This window comes from Pteronotus mesoamericanus, unplaced genomic scaffold (assembly GCF_021234165.1).
Source record: "Pteronotus mesoamericanus isolate MK-2021 breed Mesoamerican mustached bat unplaced genomic scaffold, CSHL_Meso_final scaffold_827, whole genome shotgun sequence".
NCBI classification, from domain to species: domain Eukaryota; kingdom Metazoa; phylum Chordata; class Mammalia; order Chiroptera; family Mormoopidae; genus Pteronotus; species Pteronotus mesoamericanus.
The window spans coordinates 402,142-420,379 of record NW_026555327.1 but is presented as its reverse complement, the minus strand read 5'-3'; the positions used below and the strand labels follow the sequence as shown (position 1 = coordinate 420,379).

Genomic DNA, 18,238 nt, shown 5'->3' with positions numbered 1-18,238 from the left:
TAGAAGCTTCCATCAGAGCAGTCTGGGCCCATTTCAGGGATTCTTACCTCTCCTGGCAAACAAGGTTAAAGTCCAGCTACGTGCTGGACTTTAGTGGCAGCCTTGTGGACCCCAGCAGAGCAAGCCTAGGCCAACCGCAGGAGCCCAGACTCTCTCATATCTTAAGAGGAATAGCTTTTACCACTGCCCGATTGCTCTATGGAGTCTTACTCTGTAATAGGTTAACAGGTACACATATACAGTTGTGTGAAATAGATGGTATGAGCCCTAGCTGATGTGGCTTAGTGGATTGAGCACCAGCCTGCAAACCAGTGTTGCTGGTTCGATTCACAGCATAGGGCACATGCCTAGGTTGCAAGCAAGTCCCCAGTAGGGGGCTTGCAAGATGCAACCACACATCCATCTCTCTCCCCCGCCCTCCCTTCCTTTTCCTAAAAATAAATCTTCAAAAAAAAAAAAAAAATGGTATGAGATAGTGTCTAACGTGTAGGTTTAAATGCCTGCCCAACCTCTTACTATATTCTGGACCTATCCCTTCATCACACTCACCTGGTACTAAAACTCACCAGCTTGGTGTAAGGACTCAAGTGAGTTAATACCTGGAGTATTTGTAATGGCACTTAATTCCTCCTTTCCCAGAGTTTTGTGGAGGTAAATGAAGGCCCCTGTAATCTTATGGGACATTCAGCTAATATTTTAGTGGCTGAAAATTTTTACTTAAGTCATTCCCCACCCCCCACCCCCCCCCAAAAAGGCCACCTTTGGTTTCCTGATGTCCAGAAGGAGACACAGGAGGAAGACACAAAACTTAATTTAATAGAAATTTTTTTTTGTAGTTCTTACATTCTCAGTGTGAGCTGAGCTGGAACCCACCGCCCCACCCAGAAGTGGCCCAGTCCTGGAAGCAAAGGGGAGGAGATGGGGGTGTCAGAGCTCAGGCCCTAGGAGCCCCATTCTTCCTCAGTGCTGGGGGGCTGGGGACGCCATCCTCGCCCCCTGCCCCCCTCTGGGCTCCAGGAAGGAGAACAGATGGAATCTTGGGCCTGGAGCTTCTCCTCCACACCCCCCATACTCCCAGGTTGGAGGGGAAATTAAGGGATCTGGGGAAAGAAGGGGCAGAGGAAAGCAAAGATGTCAAGAAAGATGAGGGCCGAAGGAGAAACAGAGACAAAACACCAATGGGAGGGGGGAGTGGGGAGGGAACAATACCAAAATCCACCCCAAATTGGAACCCGCCTGGAAAAAATGGAAAGTTCTCCAGTCTCATAGAGACATTATTTGGCGCAACTGGCTCTGTGGCGGGCACGCTCAGGCCTCAGTCCAGCCCTAGAAGCAGTGGCGTGGCCCCTACAGCTCATCCTTGGCCTGGCCAGCGGCAGCATCTTCCTCCTCTTCCTCCTCCTTATCGTCCTCTTCCTCCTCATCTTCATCTTTGTCCTCCTCATCGTCATCCTTGTCTGCCTCCTCCTCCTCCTTACGCTTCTTGTCCTCCTCCTCCTCCTTCAGCCTCTGCTCCTCATCCTGCTTGTCCTTCATTTGCTTTTCTGCTGCCTGCACACATACCACACACACTCAGGGCCTGGCCCCCACCTTCCAGCCCTGCCTGCCCCCCACCCCAGCCCATCAGGGACCCTAGTCCCACCTTTGTAACACCCCATGTCTCATTGCCAAACTGTTCGGCATACGCTTCATCATTGGTGATGAGGAAGTTGTCGAAGATGGTGCCAGACTTGACCTGGGGGCAGAGATGTATGGATGGTCAGAGGGGACCAGCTCATGGCCCCGGCCCTGGGTTCCGTAACCATTACACAATGCCACAGTCTAACATTATGATTAAAAAAACAGGCTGAATGGATTCAAACTTCAGTTCTATTTTCTGCCTATATGACCTTGGGTTAGTGACTTCTCTGCACCTGTTTCTTAATCTATATAATGCGGTCACCTCCTTGTGCAAATACTTTTCCAGTACCTACTATGTGCCAGGTTCTAGGCACAGAAGTACATCAGTGAACAGAACAGACAAAAATTTGGTCCCTATGAAGCTAATTTTCTAATGGGGCTATCTACCCACCTTCTAGGTTGTTGGGGGAAGTTCATGAGTTGGTTCAGATAAAGGTTCTTGAAAGAATGCCTAGCACAAAGTATATAGAACCTCAAAGCGGGTGCTGTGAGAACTCCATAGAGAGAGAGCAGGAAATTCAGAAAAACCACACATTTTAGCCTCACAAGTGCCTAGGGACTGACTCCTACTCCTCTCCTTTACTAGTAGGTGACCCTGAGCACTTGAGGTCCCCTAGCAATCCTCCTGTTTCCTCCACATCGCACCTGCCAGAGGTCTAGGCCTAGCACAGCGAAGTTTTCATAAGCATAGATACTGCTATCAGGAGAGTACTCAGGGTTGTCGATCTCTGGATGGATCCAGGTGCCCTTGTAATCTGGGTTGTCGATCTGCCGGGGCTTCCACTCGCCCTACGTAAGAAGAGAACTGGAGGTGAGTGGAAGTCAGCATGCTCCCCTCTGTGGCACCCCACTCTTGCTTGGAGCCCCAGGAGCACCTTGTATTCTGGGTTCTGAATCACTGGTGGTTCCCACTCTCCGTCCATCTCTTCATCCCAGTCCTCAGGCTTCTTAGCATCAGGGTCAGGGATGTGCTCAGGCTTGTCCCAGTCCTGAGAGTACATGAAAGGATAAGATTTAGCCAAGCTGTCCACCACCAGTCCCTCTGTGGTGGGGAGCCCGTGTCCAAACACCAACCTCAGGTTTGGAGTCTGTGGGGTCATCAATCTTGGCACGTTCGTCCCAGTCTTCAGGCTTCGAGGCATCAGGATCCTTTATCTTCTTGGGTGGCAGGAAGTCCCAATCATCCTCCAGGGAGCCCGACTCCACCTGGCTATTATCAATTTTCACCTCGTAGGTGTTATCGGGCCGCACAATCAGTGTGTACAGATGTGTAAATTCATCATCCTGAAAAAGGCAGAAGGTGAGTGGCCCCGCCCACTAGACTGGCCTCTGAGTCTACTCTGGACAGCCATTTGTCACCAATCCCAGGCACACCTTGCAACGGATGTCCTTGTTGATCAGCACGTTCTTGCCCTTGTAGTTGAAGATGACATGCACCTTCTTGGTGCCAGGGCCACAGATATCAGGGCCTAGGTGAGAAGCAGGTCCAGTTAAGGGCCAGAGGCTGCCCACCACTGCCAGATCCTCCCAACCCCTATTACAAAAGGAAGGCTTAATTCTCTTTTTAAAAAACTAAACTGGGGTAACATTGGTTAATAAAGTTATGTAGATTTCAGGTGTACAATTCTATTTAAAATCACCTATATATTGTATGTTCACCACCCCAAGTCAACAAGACTTGATTCTTAAATTCAGATCCATTAAGACTTAAAAGACATAGTTCAGACCTTGTCTATCTCTAAGGGGCAACGTGTGGAGAATTGGGAGGAAAAAACGCACGCTCTAGGACTCAGTATCCTCACTTGTAAAACTGCAAAATATCTACCTAAAAGCACATCAATTAACAGTCTTAGACCAACAATAACAATGCAACTATTGCTCAGTTTCCCCTTCAAAGCAAAGTCTGACAATGTGTTTCCCAGACTCTCCAGACCACCCTTTCATGGGCTATTAAGGAACCAGGTGATGGGTCTCAGTCTCTCTCTAATCAGAGGTCAGCACCAGGGCGGGGGCCCCTTACCAAACATAATGTTGTATTCAGAGTCTCCGTGCATGTCTGTCTGGTCCAAACCCTTTGGAAATAGCTTCACGTAGCCGCCCCCACAGTCGATGTTCTGCTCGTGTTTCACAGTAAACTGTACCACCAACGTCTGGTCCTTGTTGCTGAAAGGCTCAAATCTGGCGGACAGTGCGTAAAAGCGGGCATCCTGGCTCGTCTGCAGCCCTAGCAGAGAATAATAGTGAGGTCACAACTGGCCCCAACCTCGGGAACCCTAAGGTTCAAAGATACAGACAACCCTTCCCCTTTCTCTGCTTTCCTTGCTCCTGGGGATGCCCAGGCTGTCGGTGACTAGGGCTTCCTCCAGGAAGTCCTCCTGGAGCTCAGCACCCAGCCCCAGGCTCTTACCTTTATCTTTCTCCAGGTCACCATAAAACTTTCCGGCACTGAGGACGAATTTGCCAAAATCCGACTTGTGTTTCGATTCGACCCAGCGGTTGGTCCACCCGTCTACGGAATCAGAGGGGCTGGTCAGCGCGATTGTGCTGATACCTCCCCCACCCACCAACTCCGCTGCAGCTCAAACGCATCTTCCAGAAGCCACAAACTGCTGCTGTCAAGGAAGGAAATCCTTGAGTGCCCCCCACCCCAACCTCCAGTTTGACACCTCCGGTAGCTTAAGAGATCCTCGGACGAACCCGAACTCCCGCTGTGGGAAGCCGTAGCACCCTCCTTGCTCCCCAGGGACGCGGAAAGAAGGATCGCCTGCGGTTCTAGTCCCTGGGGCCACCGTTTTGGCCCTCCGAACAGTAATTAGAGGCGACAATGCAGATCTGAGCTGGGGGGGCCGGTCGCGTTGTCGGGGCGGCCTCGAGGAGGGGCCAGGCGTTACCTCCGTCCAGAAACTGCTCCTTGAAGTAGACGACGGGTTCGGCGGCAGCTAGGCTGAGAAGGCCAAGCAGCAGCAACACGGGTAGCAGCATGGCGGGCCGAGGGGGCGGCGGCGCGTGGACCATGCAAGTCACTTCTTCAACAGCGGCTCTGCAGTAGGGACAGAAACCGAGAGCTGGCTGTGAGCTTTTATACACGACCGCCCCTCAAACCAACCTGGCCCTCCCTCTTGGCCCGCCCTCCATGGCTTTCATTGGTCTACGGCCACGGCTCTGACTTTCCATTGGGCTCTCCTCAGCTCAGCAGGTTTGGCTGTGCCTCGGAACGCTGGGTTCCCAGATGGCCGATTTCTATTGGCCTCACAACTGGCCAATGAGGGTCGACCACGCGTTGTGGGAGACGCCCACCGGTGGAGTAGGGGCCTCGAGCCCCTCAGGCCAGGTCATGTGACCAGAGACCGGCCCAACCCCTACCTTGCCGGCGCGCGTAGCCCGGGATCTGGAAATTTGAAGAACTCGCGCGAGGGCAGATGTGACCCTCCAGGGGTAGGACCGTGCACCAGCCTCCCCTCCTCCGATCCATTCTGCAGGGAGATGTAGGCAAGGTTTTCTACCGATATGAACTCTCACTACGATGCGCTGTTTCTCTGTCACTGTCTTTCCCTTTCTCTCCCACCGCTTGCACCCGAGGGCGAGGCATAGGGAGCACCAAAGGCTTGGGCTCTGGGGCTTCACTTTACACCTAACAGTTCACCATGGTGTCACAGTCATGCATGCTGGCAGCGAGAGTGCCAGCTATTTCCAACATGCGGCTCCTGGTGTCTGCTACCCTGGCAGACTGCTGTTGTGTGACCTGGGGCAAGTCACAGCCTCTGTAAAGTCACAGAAGCTCCTGAAAGGCCAGGAGGAGCGATCCTGGGTAGCTGCTGCCCAGCAGAAATGCTTTCAAAGCTTTTAAAGATATCCTGGGACAGAGGGAAGCCCAGAAGTCTCTAAGTATGACTATAGGCTGTAACTCCTAGGGCCGGGTTAGGGTAGTCCTTTAGTTGCAGCCTGCCCCTCATCCCCTCCACTCCTGCCTTTAAATCAAAGGGGTCGCTGTTTGTGGTCTCCCACAAACGGCCTGGCTTTTGCAATCAAACGGCTAAAGTTGAGAGGGCAGGGGGTTACGTTAGGGAGGAAAAAAAGAGACAGATGGTCGAGAAGATAAGGTCTAAGGGAGAGGGGCAGGTCCCTGAGTTTAGAGTCTTCTGATGGCCGGGACCTTGTAAGTGACACCGCAGGACAGTTTTCAGGAAGGAGGAAGAAGGGCTAGGGGGTTTCCCAGACTCTGAACAAAGAGGCCCTGGACCTGGGAACTTAGGAGTGGACCACAGGAGGTGAGGAGCTGGGGAATCCAGGCAAAAAAGGTGGAGAGGGGGTGCTTTCCCACTAGTGGTGGGGACTCAGAAAAGGGAGGAGTGAAGGGTTTTGAAGAAATTGGGATTCTCCTCCCTCTGCCATGCAGTGCCCAACCTCCCTCCCCGCCCCCCCCCCCCACCTTAGGAGAAGCCCAAGTCTGGGGTGATCACTCCAGGCCTGCCACTGACCCTCCTGTCTTCCCTCCCTTCCACCAAGTGTCATGGATACATGGATTTGGTGCTTCCTGCCTAAGGGTAGACACTGTGCTTGTCATGTTCATTTCATCATTCCCGAGTATTTCCTGCAGCACCTGACACAGAGCAGGCTTAAAACTTATTTGACCCATGACAGAAGGAAGGATGCTTGAAGAAATTAAATTTTTTAAAAAATGGGGAAAGTGCTTTGAAGGAAAGAAGGGACTTTGAGGAATGCATTCTGAATTTTTTTTTAAATTGGGACTTCACTGTAGAGTCAGGATTGGGGGATATTAGTAACCCCATTTTCTAGGTTCAAATGACAATTGTGATGGCTAAATGACTAAAGACACACTGCTTAGAATAGTGCCTGACATATAATCCACACTTAGTTTAGTATTAGTAAATACTGCATACATATGTGAGCACTTTCACAATTCTCACAATAGCCTGGGCTCATATTACCTCCATCCAAGAGAGGAAACTGAAGTGCAGAAAGATTAAGAGGTTTGACTGAGTGACATAAATGGCAAATCTGGGATTAGAATGTATTTGTGCTGTCTCATACTGTCCACTGGCCACATGTAACTATTGACCATTTGAAATGTGACTGGTAGAAACTGACATGTAATGTAAGTGTAAAATATACATCAGTCCTGGCTGCTGTGACTCAATAGATTGAGCACAGGCCTATGACCCAAAGTGTTGCTGGTTTGATTCCCAGTCAGGGCACATGCCTGGGTTGCAGGTCAGTAGGGGGCCCGCTAGAGGCAACCACTCAGTGATGTTTCTCTCCCTCTCTTCTCCCTCCCTTCCCCCCTGCCTAAAAATAAATAAAATCTTAATAAAGTAAAATGAAATACACATCAGATGGGCCTGGATGGGTAACTCGGTTAGAGCATCATACCCATAAGCCAAGGTAGCTGGTTCAATACCCAGTCAGGGCACATGCAAGAGTCAACCAATGAATGCATGAATAAGTGGAACAATAAATCAATGTTTCTTTCTCTCTCCCTAAAATTAATTTAAAAGTAATAAAAAATATTTAAAAACCTCAAATACACATCAGGTTTGTAAGACTGAGTATGGATAAAAAGAATGTAAACTATTTCATTAGTAATGTTAAATGTTTAAGTGATAAATGAACATATCAGGTTTGGTAACTTCTTCAATTAAATTTCACTCATTTTGTTTTTAACATTGCTACTAGAAAATTTAAATTTGCATTTGTGTCTTCCATTACATATCTATAGGCCAGTGCTGATTTAGATCATGTGTCATTGCGCTGACATTGATCTCAGAGCATGAGGTAAGGAGTTGGGTGGGATCTGGAGTGTTTACAATTTCCGATTTCCATCTCTACCAGCTCCTCGTAGAACCCTGTGCAAATCATAGCACCGTCTGAGCCTCAGCTCTTGCATCTGTGAAATGGGGATTATATCAGTACTACATCATAAAGTTTTGAAGGAAATGAAATAACAAGCCTGAAGCACTTAACACTAGGTTGGGCACACAGTTGGATGTCCATACAGGTTAGCTGCTACCTGGACTGTAACTACTATTAGGTGGGTCCCTCTCCCCTCTCTGGATGGGGATGGTCCCTACCCAGCCTCTCTTTGAAAATTTAAAAGTAGCTGACATCAGCAAAATGATTAGCTCTATAGGGCAAGAGAATCCCAGAAGGTTTAAGGGCTCAAAGACCAAGAGAAGGAGGAAGTCCAAGGTCATACAGCCCGCTGCAGGTGGGGTGGGGTGGAACAAAACAATGCTGTGATTCTGTTCTTAAGGGAAAGCAATCTGACCTGTCTAGTCAAGCAGACACCACAAGTCCAGCTAAGAAAGTCTTCCACGCTTTAAGGTTCAATTGACACACTCAAGATGGCGAGGCTCTGAGCCCTGCAACACGACCAGACACATTCAATATGGCGGCACACACCTCGGCGCTGGTTCCGGCTCCGGTGGTTCTGGCGCCGGTTCCGGTTCCGGTGGTTGTGGCCCTGGCCGGGACACGCTGAGCGCCGCGGCAACGGCCATGGCAGACGGTCCGGTGGCGGAAGTGTTGCTGAAGCGGCTGGAGGCAGCCGATGGCGGCCTGGACAGCGCGGAGCTGGCGGCCGAGCTGGGCGTGGAACACCAGGCAGTGGTGGGCGCGGTGAAGAGCCTGCAGGCGCTGGGCGAGGTGAGCCGAGGCCGAGGTACCGGGTCTGAGATCCCGGGCTTCCTGACTTTAGCACCTGCAGTTCCTTTGCCGTGAGGGCCCTGCCTGCTGGCCAGACTCCCTCAGACCTGGTTAGGGGTAACTTTGGTGTTCAATTCGGGATGCGCAGGCAGGGAATCGGGAACAAGTGAGGGTCGGGCACACCGGCGTTCCTCAGGCAGGAACCGCCTGTTGAGGGCAGGATCAACGTTGTGGCGGGGCGGGGGAGGCGGTTTACTATGGTGGAAAAGGAAGACGCAGTCGCTGCTCTCACGGACATTGCGGTTTAATAGGGGCGATCCTCAGGCCACTAGAATGATGGAGGAAGCACGGGGAACCCAGAGGTAACAGCTGACCCAGCCTTGGGGGTAGGGAGAGAATCCCAGAGGAAGGGGCAGCTGAGTCGGGGTCTCTGCGTCGAGGAGGAAGGCCGTGGTACTTCAGGGTTCAGTTAGGGGTTAGGGAGTCAGGGAGTGAGCGATGAGATAGACCACAGAGTCGGAATTTGCAAGGGCTTGCGGATCCCTCACAGGGTAGTGGGGAGGGGCTGCAGCTAGTCAGATGTGTGTGCTGCCCACGTCACTCTTGGGAAGGACTGAGAGGGGCCGGATCCAAGATGAGGGCAGAGTCTGGCACATGTGCAAACTAGAGGGTATGGCATCTGGCTGTAGGGAGGCAGCTGGAATGGAGAGGGGATTTAGGAGAGGGAATGAAATGAGATTCATGGCAAGGCAAGGGGAGCTTGAATGAAACCCAGATTTCCAACCTGGATAAGTGAAGAGTGATGGAGCCTTCACAGGAGGAGGATGCTGAGGGGCCTGTGGGCCACCCAGGAGGCTGGATCCATGAAGGGAGGATGCAGAAAACATATCTGGGCTGTTCATTCATCCCACTTATGTTCTGTGCTCTGCTCTGGTCTCTGCTTTATTTATCATTTAATTCTTGCCGTGACCATAGGTTGATGATAGTAGTAGTATTCTCATTTCGCAGACGTGACCACTCCTAAATACTGATCAGTAATTTGATCAGTGTCACTAGAAGGGACAGTCAAACCTGGATTTGAAATTAGGAGCTCAGGCTGCAGAACCCAAGTTTGTAACTTTACAGAAGGGATTGAAGCTACGGTGTGTGGGTTGACAGTATCTTGACTGATGTGAAATCAACATTTGTGTAGGTCACAAAGGGGTGAATAGTGGAGATTGAATGTGGTTCAGTCTAACAACAATTGCAATAATAGTTAGAATTTATGCAGCATTTGCTGCATGCTAAGCACCCTGTATGCTAAGCATCTTCTCTGTGTATTAGTTCAATTGCTCCTTAGAACAATCCTTTGAGGTTGTGCCCACCACACCCAGCTCTCATGGATAAAGAAAACTTGCTCACTGGCTATGAGCACCTTTCCTGAGGTCACACAGGGAGTGAGGAGCAGAGCTGGAAATTAGAATGAAGGGGGAGCTAGGACCTGTGGGCTCCACCTAGCTTTGCCCCTGCCTGTGTGACCTGAACTCCATCCTCATCGTGGAGCCTCAAGTTCCTGTGTATAACGTGGACCTCTGGGACCTTTCTCTGACTCTTTAAGCACTGAGATGTGAACATATAAACGTGGAGATAAGCCAGTTCGTCTGAGGCTTTAAGAGTCTTCCCTAAGTTAACAAAAAAATCTTTCCTAGGTTCAAATGTGATAGAATTTCTCTTCTGCCAGGTAATACCCTTAGTACTTTACTTCACCCTGAGAGGTATAAATCACATTTATTGTCATGCCTGTGTCACAGAATGGAAACTGAGGCTCAGCAAGGGGAGATCACTTGGCTGAGAATATGTGCAGCTGAGGTGTGAAGCCAGCATTAGAGGCTATGCTTTGACCTTGGCTCCAGTGCTATGATAAGGGCGTGCCTGACAATGAACCCTGTCCCTGCCTCTGTCTTCTTTTTCCTGCAGATCATTGAGGCTGAGCTACGCTCCACCAAGCGCTGGGAGCTTACTGCTGAGGGCGAGGAAATTGATCGGGAGGGCAGCCATGAGGCCCGGGTGTTTCATAGTGTGCCCCCAGAGGGCCTGGCCCAGAGTGAGCTCATGGTAGGGCCCCGGGTGGGGGGACAGAGCCTGGGGAGGTGGTGGGGTAAAGGTGGCCCTTGTGCCCCCTCACTGCAGCCTTATTCCCCTAGCGACTGCCCAGTGGCAAGGTGGGCTTCAGCAAGGCCATGTCCAACAAATGGATCCGCGTGGACAAGAGCGCTGCTGACGGGCCCCGGGTGTTCCGAGTGGTGAGTCTCTGTGGGTGGGCAGGTAGAACTGTGGCCCTCACAGCCACACGTGACCACCATCCCATTATCCATCCCGTCCTTGCGGCAGGTGGACAGTGTGGAGGATGAGGTGCAGCGGCGGCTCCACTTGGTCCAGAGCGGACAGGCCGAGAAGCTGAGTGAAAAGGAAAAGAGTGAGCTCAAGAAGAGGAAGCTGCTGACTGAAGTGTGAGTGGCTGCCACCACCAGGCTCAGACCTCTGTCACCTGTGTGGCCCTGGGGTAGGAGAGGGGAAGGGAGAGCTGTTCTGGCCACACTTGGCCATGATTCTGTCATCCCCTCTTCACATTATGGTTGTCAAACAGACAGGCCAGGCTCATGGCACCTCAGGGCCTTGGCACGTGCTTTGCCTTCTGTCGAGAATGATCTTCCTGCTGATATTCAGGGCAGGTTCCAGCATCCAGCCTTTGTTCATGTGTCACCTTACAGGGGCTACCTTTTTTTCCTGCAAGTTTCACAAAAGCTGCTCACTCCCAGTCTCTCTCTTTTGTTTTTTTTGTTTTGTTTTGTTTTGTTTTGTTTTATTTCTTTCACAGTCCTAGACACTGTCTGAAATTGATTGAATGCTAGGACCTGGACAGCTGGGTTCTCTGCTCTCACAGGGTTGAGTCCCCTTTCACCAGACAATGGAGGTGGGCTGCCCAATCCAAGCCCTGGCTCTGCCACTTGCTAGCTCTGTGACCTTGGCTAAATCACCTGATTTTTCTAGGACTCAGTTTTTTTTCCTCTGTAAAATGGCCCCTTTTCACAAGATTGTGGAGTGACTTCAGTGGAACAGAGCTGGAATAGGATAACTTTAGTCGCCTAAGCTTTAGCTGTTACTGTCACTCCCAGCCACCAAGCCACACCAGTCATGTCCCAGCTGTATGCTTAGTGCCTTGAATGGGCTGTGGCACATGGTAGGTTCTCAATAAGTGTTTATTCAATGAATAAGTGAATGAATTTGTGATATAGGTGGGGGCCAAAGAAAAGGATTTTGGGTGATAGTAAATGTCAGAAAGAAAATAAAGCAGCCCTAGCTGGTGGGGCTTGGTTGGAGCATTGTCCCGTACACCAAAAGGTTGTGGTTCGATTCCCAGTCAGGGTACATACTTAGGTTGCGGGTTCGGTCCCCAGTTAGGGCACATGTGGGAGACAACCAATCAATGTTTCTCTCTCACTCCCTTCCTCTCTCTCTGTTACTCCCTTCTTCTCTCTCTAAAATCAATAAATAAAAACGAAAAAGAAAAAAGAAAGAGTGACATGGGGGGTGGTGTTGGTGTCAGCATCATATGGGAGATCAGGTGAAGGCTCTTGGAGGAGTTGACAGTGAGGTTTCCTTCCCTCTCCTGGCCTTAGGACCCTGAAGACCTACTGGGTGAGCAAAGGCAGTGCCTTCAGCACCAGCATTTCCAAGCAGGAGGCGGATCTGAGCCCAGAGATGATCTCCAGGTAGGGGAGGCCCCAGCGTCAAGGGTTGGTGTGTGGTGGGGGTGGGCAGTCCCCACCAGGCCTATGTACCCTGTATCCCCATCCACAGCGGCTCCTGGCGGGACCGGACCTTCAAGCCCTATAATTTCTCAGCCCACGGCATCCTCCCTGACAGCGGCCACCTGCACCCCCTGCTGAAAGTCCGCACCCAGTTCCGGCAGATTTTTCTGGAGATGGGGTGAGCTTGGGGCCAGGGGTAGGGCCAGGCTATCCCGGGGCACAAGCAGGGTAGTCAGGCCACATCTCCCACCAGGTTCACTGAGATGCCAACCGACAACTTTATTGAGAGCTCCTTCTGGAATTTTGATGCGCTTTTCCAGCCTCAGCAGCACCCAGCACGAGACCAGCATGACACTTTCTTCCTGAAAGGTGGGTGGGCCTGCCGTGCCGTCAGAGGTGCTGGGTCCGGGCAGAGCCTTTTGGGGTGGCGTACCCTTTTACAGAATAAACCCCGTCCTCCTCGTCCTGTACACCCGCATGGCCCGTGAGGCCTGTGTGAGCTGGTCACGGCAACTTCTGTGATTTCCTCCCTCCACCTGTCCCCCTGACCACCTCAGGGCATTTGCCTCTGCAGTGCCTTCTTCCGAGAACTGTTTTCTCCTGGATCTTCATGGGGGGCTCCAGCATCAAGTGTTCATGCGTCACCTTAGAGAAGCCGTTCCTGACATGCCTTTGGTCCCCTGCATTCTAAGGGTGCCTCACCCTTAATCATCAGCCTTGGTCTCCATTCATTTTTTTTTTTTAACGATTCTTCGTGCTGTTTGAAATCGACACAAAGGTTGTCTCTCCCACCAGGAGGAGGTCCAGGGAGACCATTAGCTGCCCATTACCTGGCTGGGAGTAACAGCATCATTGCCATTGTTATTGTCACAGCACCCCAAGCTCACTAAGCACTCCCTATATGGTGGTTGCTCTTCTAATCTTCCCGCCAACTATAGGAATACTTTTAGCCCCTTTTACTATGAGGACACTAGGGCTCAAAGAGGGACCTGTACTTGCTCAGGATCACACAGCTTGTAGGTGGTGGAGCTTTCATGGCACACCAAAATTGTTCTTAAGAATTCACACGTCCCTACAACAAATGCTGCTGAGCTCCTCCTGTGTGCCAAGGTCTCTTCAACACCTGGGCCACAGCCATGAATGAGACGGAAGTCCTGGCCCTGATGAGACCTGCATCCTGGTGGGGGAGAGGTGATCAATCCTGAATAAGCTGTAATTGCTGTAATGCAAGATGGCAGCAAATGCAATGGCGAGGAGCTGTCAATTTTTTTAAAAAGTTTTTACTTAAGCAAAGACCAAAGGAGGTAGAGAAGGACCTATATCTGGAGAAGGGAAGTTCAGGGCAGGGGGAATGGCCAGTGCAAAGGCCCTGAGTCTGGAACATGCGCGATGCGCTCACAGATCAGCTGGGAGGCTCTGTGACTGGAGGAAGTGATGAGTTAGGACTGGGAGGGACGAGGGTAGGAGTTGACTGGGGGCCACAGAGGAGACTTTGGCTTTTTCTCCCAGTAAGATGGGAGCTATGGAAGGTTCTGGGCAGAGAGGCATGTGATTGACTCAGGTACTCCTGGACGCCCTGTGGCTGCAGTGGCAGGTGAGGGTGGGAGCTGCCCCTGTTACTGTCTGTCCTCTGTGCAGTGGCTGTTTGAGGAATCCTCCATGACTGACTGGGTGATGCTCTGTCCTTCCCAGATCCAGCCGAGGCCCTGCAGCTCCCCATGGACTACGTCCATCGGGTCAAGCGGACCCATTCCCAGGGTGGCTACGGCTCACAGGGGTGAGGCAGGACCAGGACTTCAGGGTGTTGTGGGGAAGGAAGTTGGGGACCTGAGGACATCAGCATGGACTCCCGGATTTCCTCCTGAAGGTACAAGTACAATTGGAAGCTGGACGAGGCCCGGAAGAATCTGCTGCGCACACACACCACAGCGGCCAGTGCCCGTGCCCTCTACCGCCTGGCCCAGAAGGTACGGCTGGGCCTGGGCAGTGTGGGGACATTGAGGTGACTTCATACTTACTTTCTTACCCATGCCTTGGCCTGGCCTGCCTGTCACCCCCAGAAACCCTTTACGCCAGCCAAGTACTTCTCCATCGACCGTGTGTTCCGGAATGAGACCCTGGATGCCACACACCTGGCGGAATTCCACCAGATTGAGGGGGTTGTGGCTGACCACGGCCTCACCCTGGGCCACCTCATGGGCGTCCTTCGGGAATTTTTCTCCAAGCTGGGTGAGCAGACAGGCCCGGGCAGGTGGTGCCGGCGAGACCACAAGTGAATGTCTGGGTCACCAGCCTTGTCTTCCACCCAGGTATCACCCAGTTGCGCTTCAAGCCGGCCTACAACCCCTACACTGAGCCCAGCATGGAGGTGTTCAGCTACCACCAAGGTCAGGGTGGGGCCTGGTACTGTGGTAGGGAGGGAGGTGTGAGGCTGTCCCCTCTTAGCCCAGGTCCCCTCACTGCCAAGCCCATGCCCTGCCTCCCAGACTCACTGCCAGGCCCAACACTGCCCACATCCTTTTGCTGCCACAGGCTTGAAGAAATGGGTGGAGGTCGGGAACTCAGGGCTCTTCCGACCTGAAATGCTGCTGCCCATGGGGCTCCCTGAGAATGTGTCAGTCATTGCCTGGGGCCTCTCTCTGGAACGGTGAGTACCCAAACCACTTAGCGCATGTCTGGCTGCTTTGCTTAGGCTCACCTGGTGTGGGGACCTGCAGACCTTCAGCACTATCCATTCATTCATTGACAAAATTTAGTGAGCACCTGCTGTGGGCTGTGTTCTCCACTGTGAATAAGTAGCACGCACCCTTGCCTCTTTTGGGGTCCTAGTGGAGTAAGAAAAATGATAAATAAGTAAATTCAATAAATAATGCCTAAAATGTGCCTGAGTGCAATAACTGCTTTGGAGAAAGCACAGCAGGAACGGTCAACGGGAGGAGGTTGTGAGGGAAGGCCTCACAGAGGAGGTGGCATCTAAGCAAAGACTGCTGGTAGATGAGCTGGGAGGATATTTGGGGAGGGGTATTCCAGGCAGAGGGAATTGCCATTGCAAAGGCCCTGAGGCTGGAGCGTGCCTGCTGTGTTTAGACACCTCTCTGGCTGCAGGAAGAAAGTGAGGAGGGAAAGAGGGAGGGAAAGAGCAGGTTGTGCAGGGCCTTGTGGACCATGGGGAGGACTGGGGCTTCTCCTCTGAGGGAGGTGGGAGCTCTCAGAGAGGTTCTGATCAGAGGAGAACAGGACCTGCTGTAGTGTTAAAGTTTGTTCCCTCTCTCCCTTAAGCCCAACGATGATCAAATACAGCATCAACAATATCCGTGAGCTGGTAGGCCACAAGGTGAATCTGCAGATGGTGTATGACAGCCCCCTGTGCCGCCTGGATGCTGAAACGGGGTCCCAGCAGACACAGAAGGCCGCGTGACATGGGCTGCCCAGAACAGGCCGCATGCCCGCCCTGAGCCCCTGCTGTGTAGCCCCTTTGCATCCCTGGCCAGTGGACCCCCTTGTATTTATGAGGCCTCTGTGAGGCTTTCTCCCTGCTCCTGGTAGCTCCCCTTTCCAACCCCAGCCCAGGGTCCCAGGGGCAGGGAAGCAGGTAGCCCATTTGTTCTGATGTCCACCTATGAGGGTGGGCCCTAGGGAGCCCTGCAGGTGGCTGTTGGCTAATAAAGTGGGCAGTTGTCCTCATCTAGTGCCTTTCCTTAGGGGCAGTGGGGTTCTGTCGGCTATGCCCAGCTCAGAGTGCTGCTCGATGGGAGGGAAACCTGGGTACGAGTGCGACAGGTGTCGGAATGGGGGTCCTGATCCTCAGAGCCTCCCGGTCAGCTTCAGTCAGCCTCCCCTGGAAAAGATGAGCTCTTTCAAGCACTTACTGATCACCAACTGGTGCCAGGCACTCTTCCTTGGGAGGGCAAGCAAGCTAAGCTTTTAAAAGCTGTCCCCCTCCTTTTAAAGACATTTTTAGACCAGTTTTAGGCTCACAGCAAAATTCAGTAGATTTCCCATATACCCCCTGCCCAGCCTCCCCAGTTATCAACATCCCCACCAGAATGTGGTGCTTTTGTTACAACTGAAGAACCTGTTTTGACAGATCATGTGAATAACGGTTCACTCTGTGTTGTACCTTCTATGAGTTTGCACAGATGGATGGTGATGTGTGTCCATCATTACGGTATCACACAGTATTTTCACTACCCTGAAAGTTGCCTGTGCTCCACCTGTTCATCCCTGTAGCCTCCCAAAAACTGCTTTAAAAAAAAATTCTCATAAGGCTTTCAAACAAGATCAGTATAGAAAGAAGATATAGCTTTGTGAGCCCATTGTTCCCGTCGTACAGTGTTTAGGATCTCACACTTGAGCTTCATCTGTATGTTTTTGTGGAAATAATTTTAAAGCAAATCCCAGTTGCCGTGTCATTCACCCCACCTCTTCAGGGGCAGTGCACTTTTGAAAACATGGACAGTTTCTTGGGTCATCAGGAGACCACAGGCACAGCCAGTGAGGTTGACAAGTCAGCTGAGGCCAGGGACATCACTGGCCCCAAGGCCCTGTGGGTACCAATCTCCAGAGCTCCTCAGTCAAATCTTTTTCTCTATTTCATACTAAATAATTCAGTCATACAGAAAGATACTGATTCATGCAATACATGCATACTTCCCAAGTGCCAGCACTGTTCATGAGCTGAAGTCTTGGCAGTGGGCACAATCGCCTCAGGTCCCTGCCCTTGGGAGCTGACATGAGGGGAGGGTGCTCTGGACACATGATAAATAAATGCAGAAGTTGAGAGAGGTAAAGGCCTTACTGGAAAATAGCTGAGGGTAAAGAACATGTATAATATGAAGCATAATTTAACAACCAAGAATCACTCCACCCCACCCTTGCTTCAATCAAATCTGAACATTGACTGTAGAATTCACTTTGGACCTATGTTACCAGTGGGTTTGAAGACCCTCTGGGCTTGTTCTAGTTCCTCTCATCCCCACCCTGCTGAGGTTATTGCTCCCTCCTGAAATTGGGTGTTTATCATTCTCATATGTTAAAACCTTTTCCCTTAAAAGTTGTACAAATCATGCACCATAAAAATCATCCTGCATCTTGTGTGTTGCTTTTGTTTGGGTTCTGTGTGCTTGTGTTTGTGTGTTCATATTTAACAGTAGGCCTTTGAGATTTTCCTTGGTAGATAATTCTCCAATTTTCAAATCTGATGATGAGGGAAGATGTACTTTGTTTAACTTGTGACTTTACCACAAAATACTAATGTTAGCTCCTGTTTATTAAACTCTTGGTATGTTCCCGATGTTATCCCTGAAAGCCTTACGATTGCTGAATATTTTTTTTTAATTTTTGAAAAATTGATTTTAGGGAGAAAGAAGCATCACTTTGTTGTTCGACTTACGCATGCATTGGTTACCCTGACTGGGATCAAATCCACAACCTTGGGGTATCAGGACGACCCTCTAACCAACTAAGTTACCTGGCCAGGTGTTTTAGATTTTATTACCTTGGTAGTAGAAGACAATGGGTTTTGAATGTGAGTGGCAGTTTTATGATCATTGTAGTGGGTAAGAGGTAGAACCCAAAGTCAAATCCATGTTTTCCAGAATTTAGGTGTCAAGATGTGTGCCCGAGGTGTGTGTGGCCTAGGACAGAGACTCCTGCAAGGGCTGAGCAATGTGAATGGATTCCCACCGCCTCCTCCACATGGACACTGACAGGTGTCCCAGAGAAAGCTCCATTTTTTCCACAACCAGTGGGAACAAAATTCCAACCCTTTACCCTTCCCTCTGACCACAGGCCCTGCCCAACTGCAGCCTCCCATGATCCTTGCTCTTTCTCCCCAACAGGCCTTGTGGCTGCTCTTCAATCCCACTGAGCTTGCTTCCACCTTAGGGCTTTTGCACACACCTATTCAAATTTTTTGCCCATTTTTTTCATTTGGGTTTCTTTTATTACTGAGTTGCAAGAGTTCTTTTAGATGCTAGTACAAGTTCTTAGATATATATTTTGCAAATATTTTCTCCCAGTCTGTGGCTCCTCAGTGCGCCAACAATAATATTGTTATGATTAAGGAGTTATTATTATTACTATTATTATCAAAGGACATGAGT

General features: G+C 50.9%; 2 protein-coding genes across 2 annotated transcripts; one reads left to right on the top strand and one right to left on the bottom strand.

Moving 5' to 3' along the window:
• Nucleotides 1-820: 820 nt before the first annotated feature.
• Nucleotides 821-4,742, bottom strand: CALR (calreticulin). Its single transcript, XM_054563518.1, has 9 exons — nt 4,572-4,742; nt 4,088-4,189; nt 3,701-3,904; nt 3,055-3,149; nt 2,755-2,964; nt 2,556-2,669; nt 2,326-2,469; nt 1,643-1,735; nt 821-1,551 (listed from the first exon to the last, which is right to left on the bottom strand). Exons 1-9 carry the CDS (start codon nt 4,693-4,695, stop codon nt 1,348-1,350), a joined length of 1,290 nt encoding a protein of 429 aa, XP_054419493.1. The 5' UTR covers nt 4,696-4,742; the 3' UTR covers nt 821-1,347.
• A 3,388-nt stretch (nt 4,743-8,130) lies between these two features.
• FARSA (phenylalanyl-tRNA synthetase subunit alpha) lies at nt 8,131-17,217 on the top strand. Its single transcript, XM_054563520.1, has 13 exons — nt 8,131-8,343; nt 10,300-10,437; nt 10,527-10,625; nt 10,714-10,832; nt 12,003-12,095; nt 12,184-12,312; nt 12,388-12,503; nt 13,827-13,911; nt 14,002-14,101; nt 14,195-14,363; nt 14,444-14,521; nt 14,667-14,781; nt 15,414-17,217. The coding sequence occupies exons 1-13, from the start codon at nt 8,197-8,199 to the stop codon at nt 15,550-15,552; spliced, it is 1,527 nt and encodes a 508-aa protein (XP_054419495.1). The 5' UTR covers nt 8,131-8,196; the 3' UTR covers nt 15,553-17,217.
• The last annotated feature ends 1,021 nt before the right edge of the window (nt 17,218-18,238 follow it).

Coding starts and splice junctions, on each gene's coding strand:
- FARSA (XM_054563520.1), top strand. CDS start 8,197: ATGGCAGACGGTCCGGTGGCGGAAGTGTTGCTGAAGCGGCTGGAGGCA. Junction 10,833..12,002: donor AGGAAGCTGCTGACTGAAGT/GTGAGTGGCTGC, acceptor TCCTGGCCTTAG/GACCCTGAAGACCTACTGGG. Junction 12,313..12,387: donor CAGATTTTTCTGGAGATGGG/GTGAGCTTGGGG, acceptor ATCTCCCACCAG/GTTCACTGAGATGCCAACCG.
- CALR (XM_054563518.1), bottom strand. CDS start 4,695: ATGGTCCACGCGCCGCCGCCCCCTCGGCCCGCCATGCTGCTACCCGTG. Junction 3,905..4,087: donor TGACCTGGAGAAAGATAAAG/GTAAGAGCCTGG, acceptor ATTCTCTGCTAG/GGCTGCAGACGAGCCAGGAT. Junction 1,552..1,642: donor AGACATGGGGTGTTACAAAG/GTGGGACTAGGG, acceptor GTATGTGTGCAG/GCAGCAGAAAAGCAAATGAA.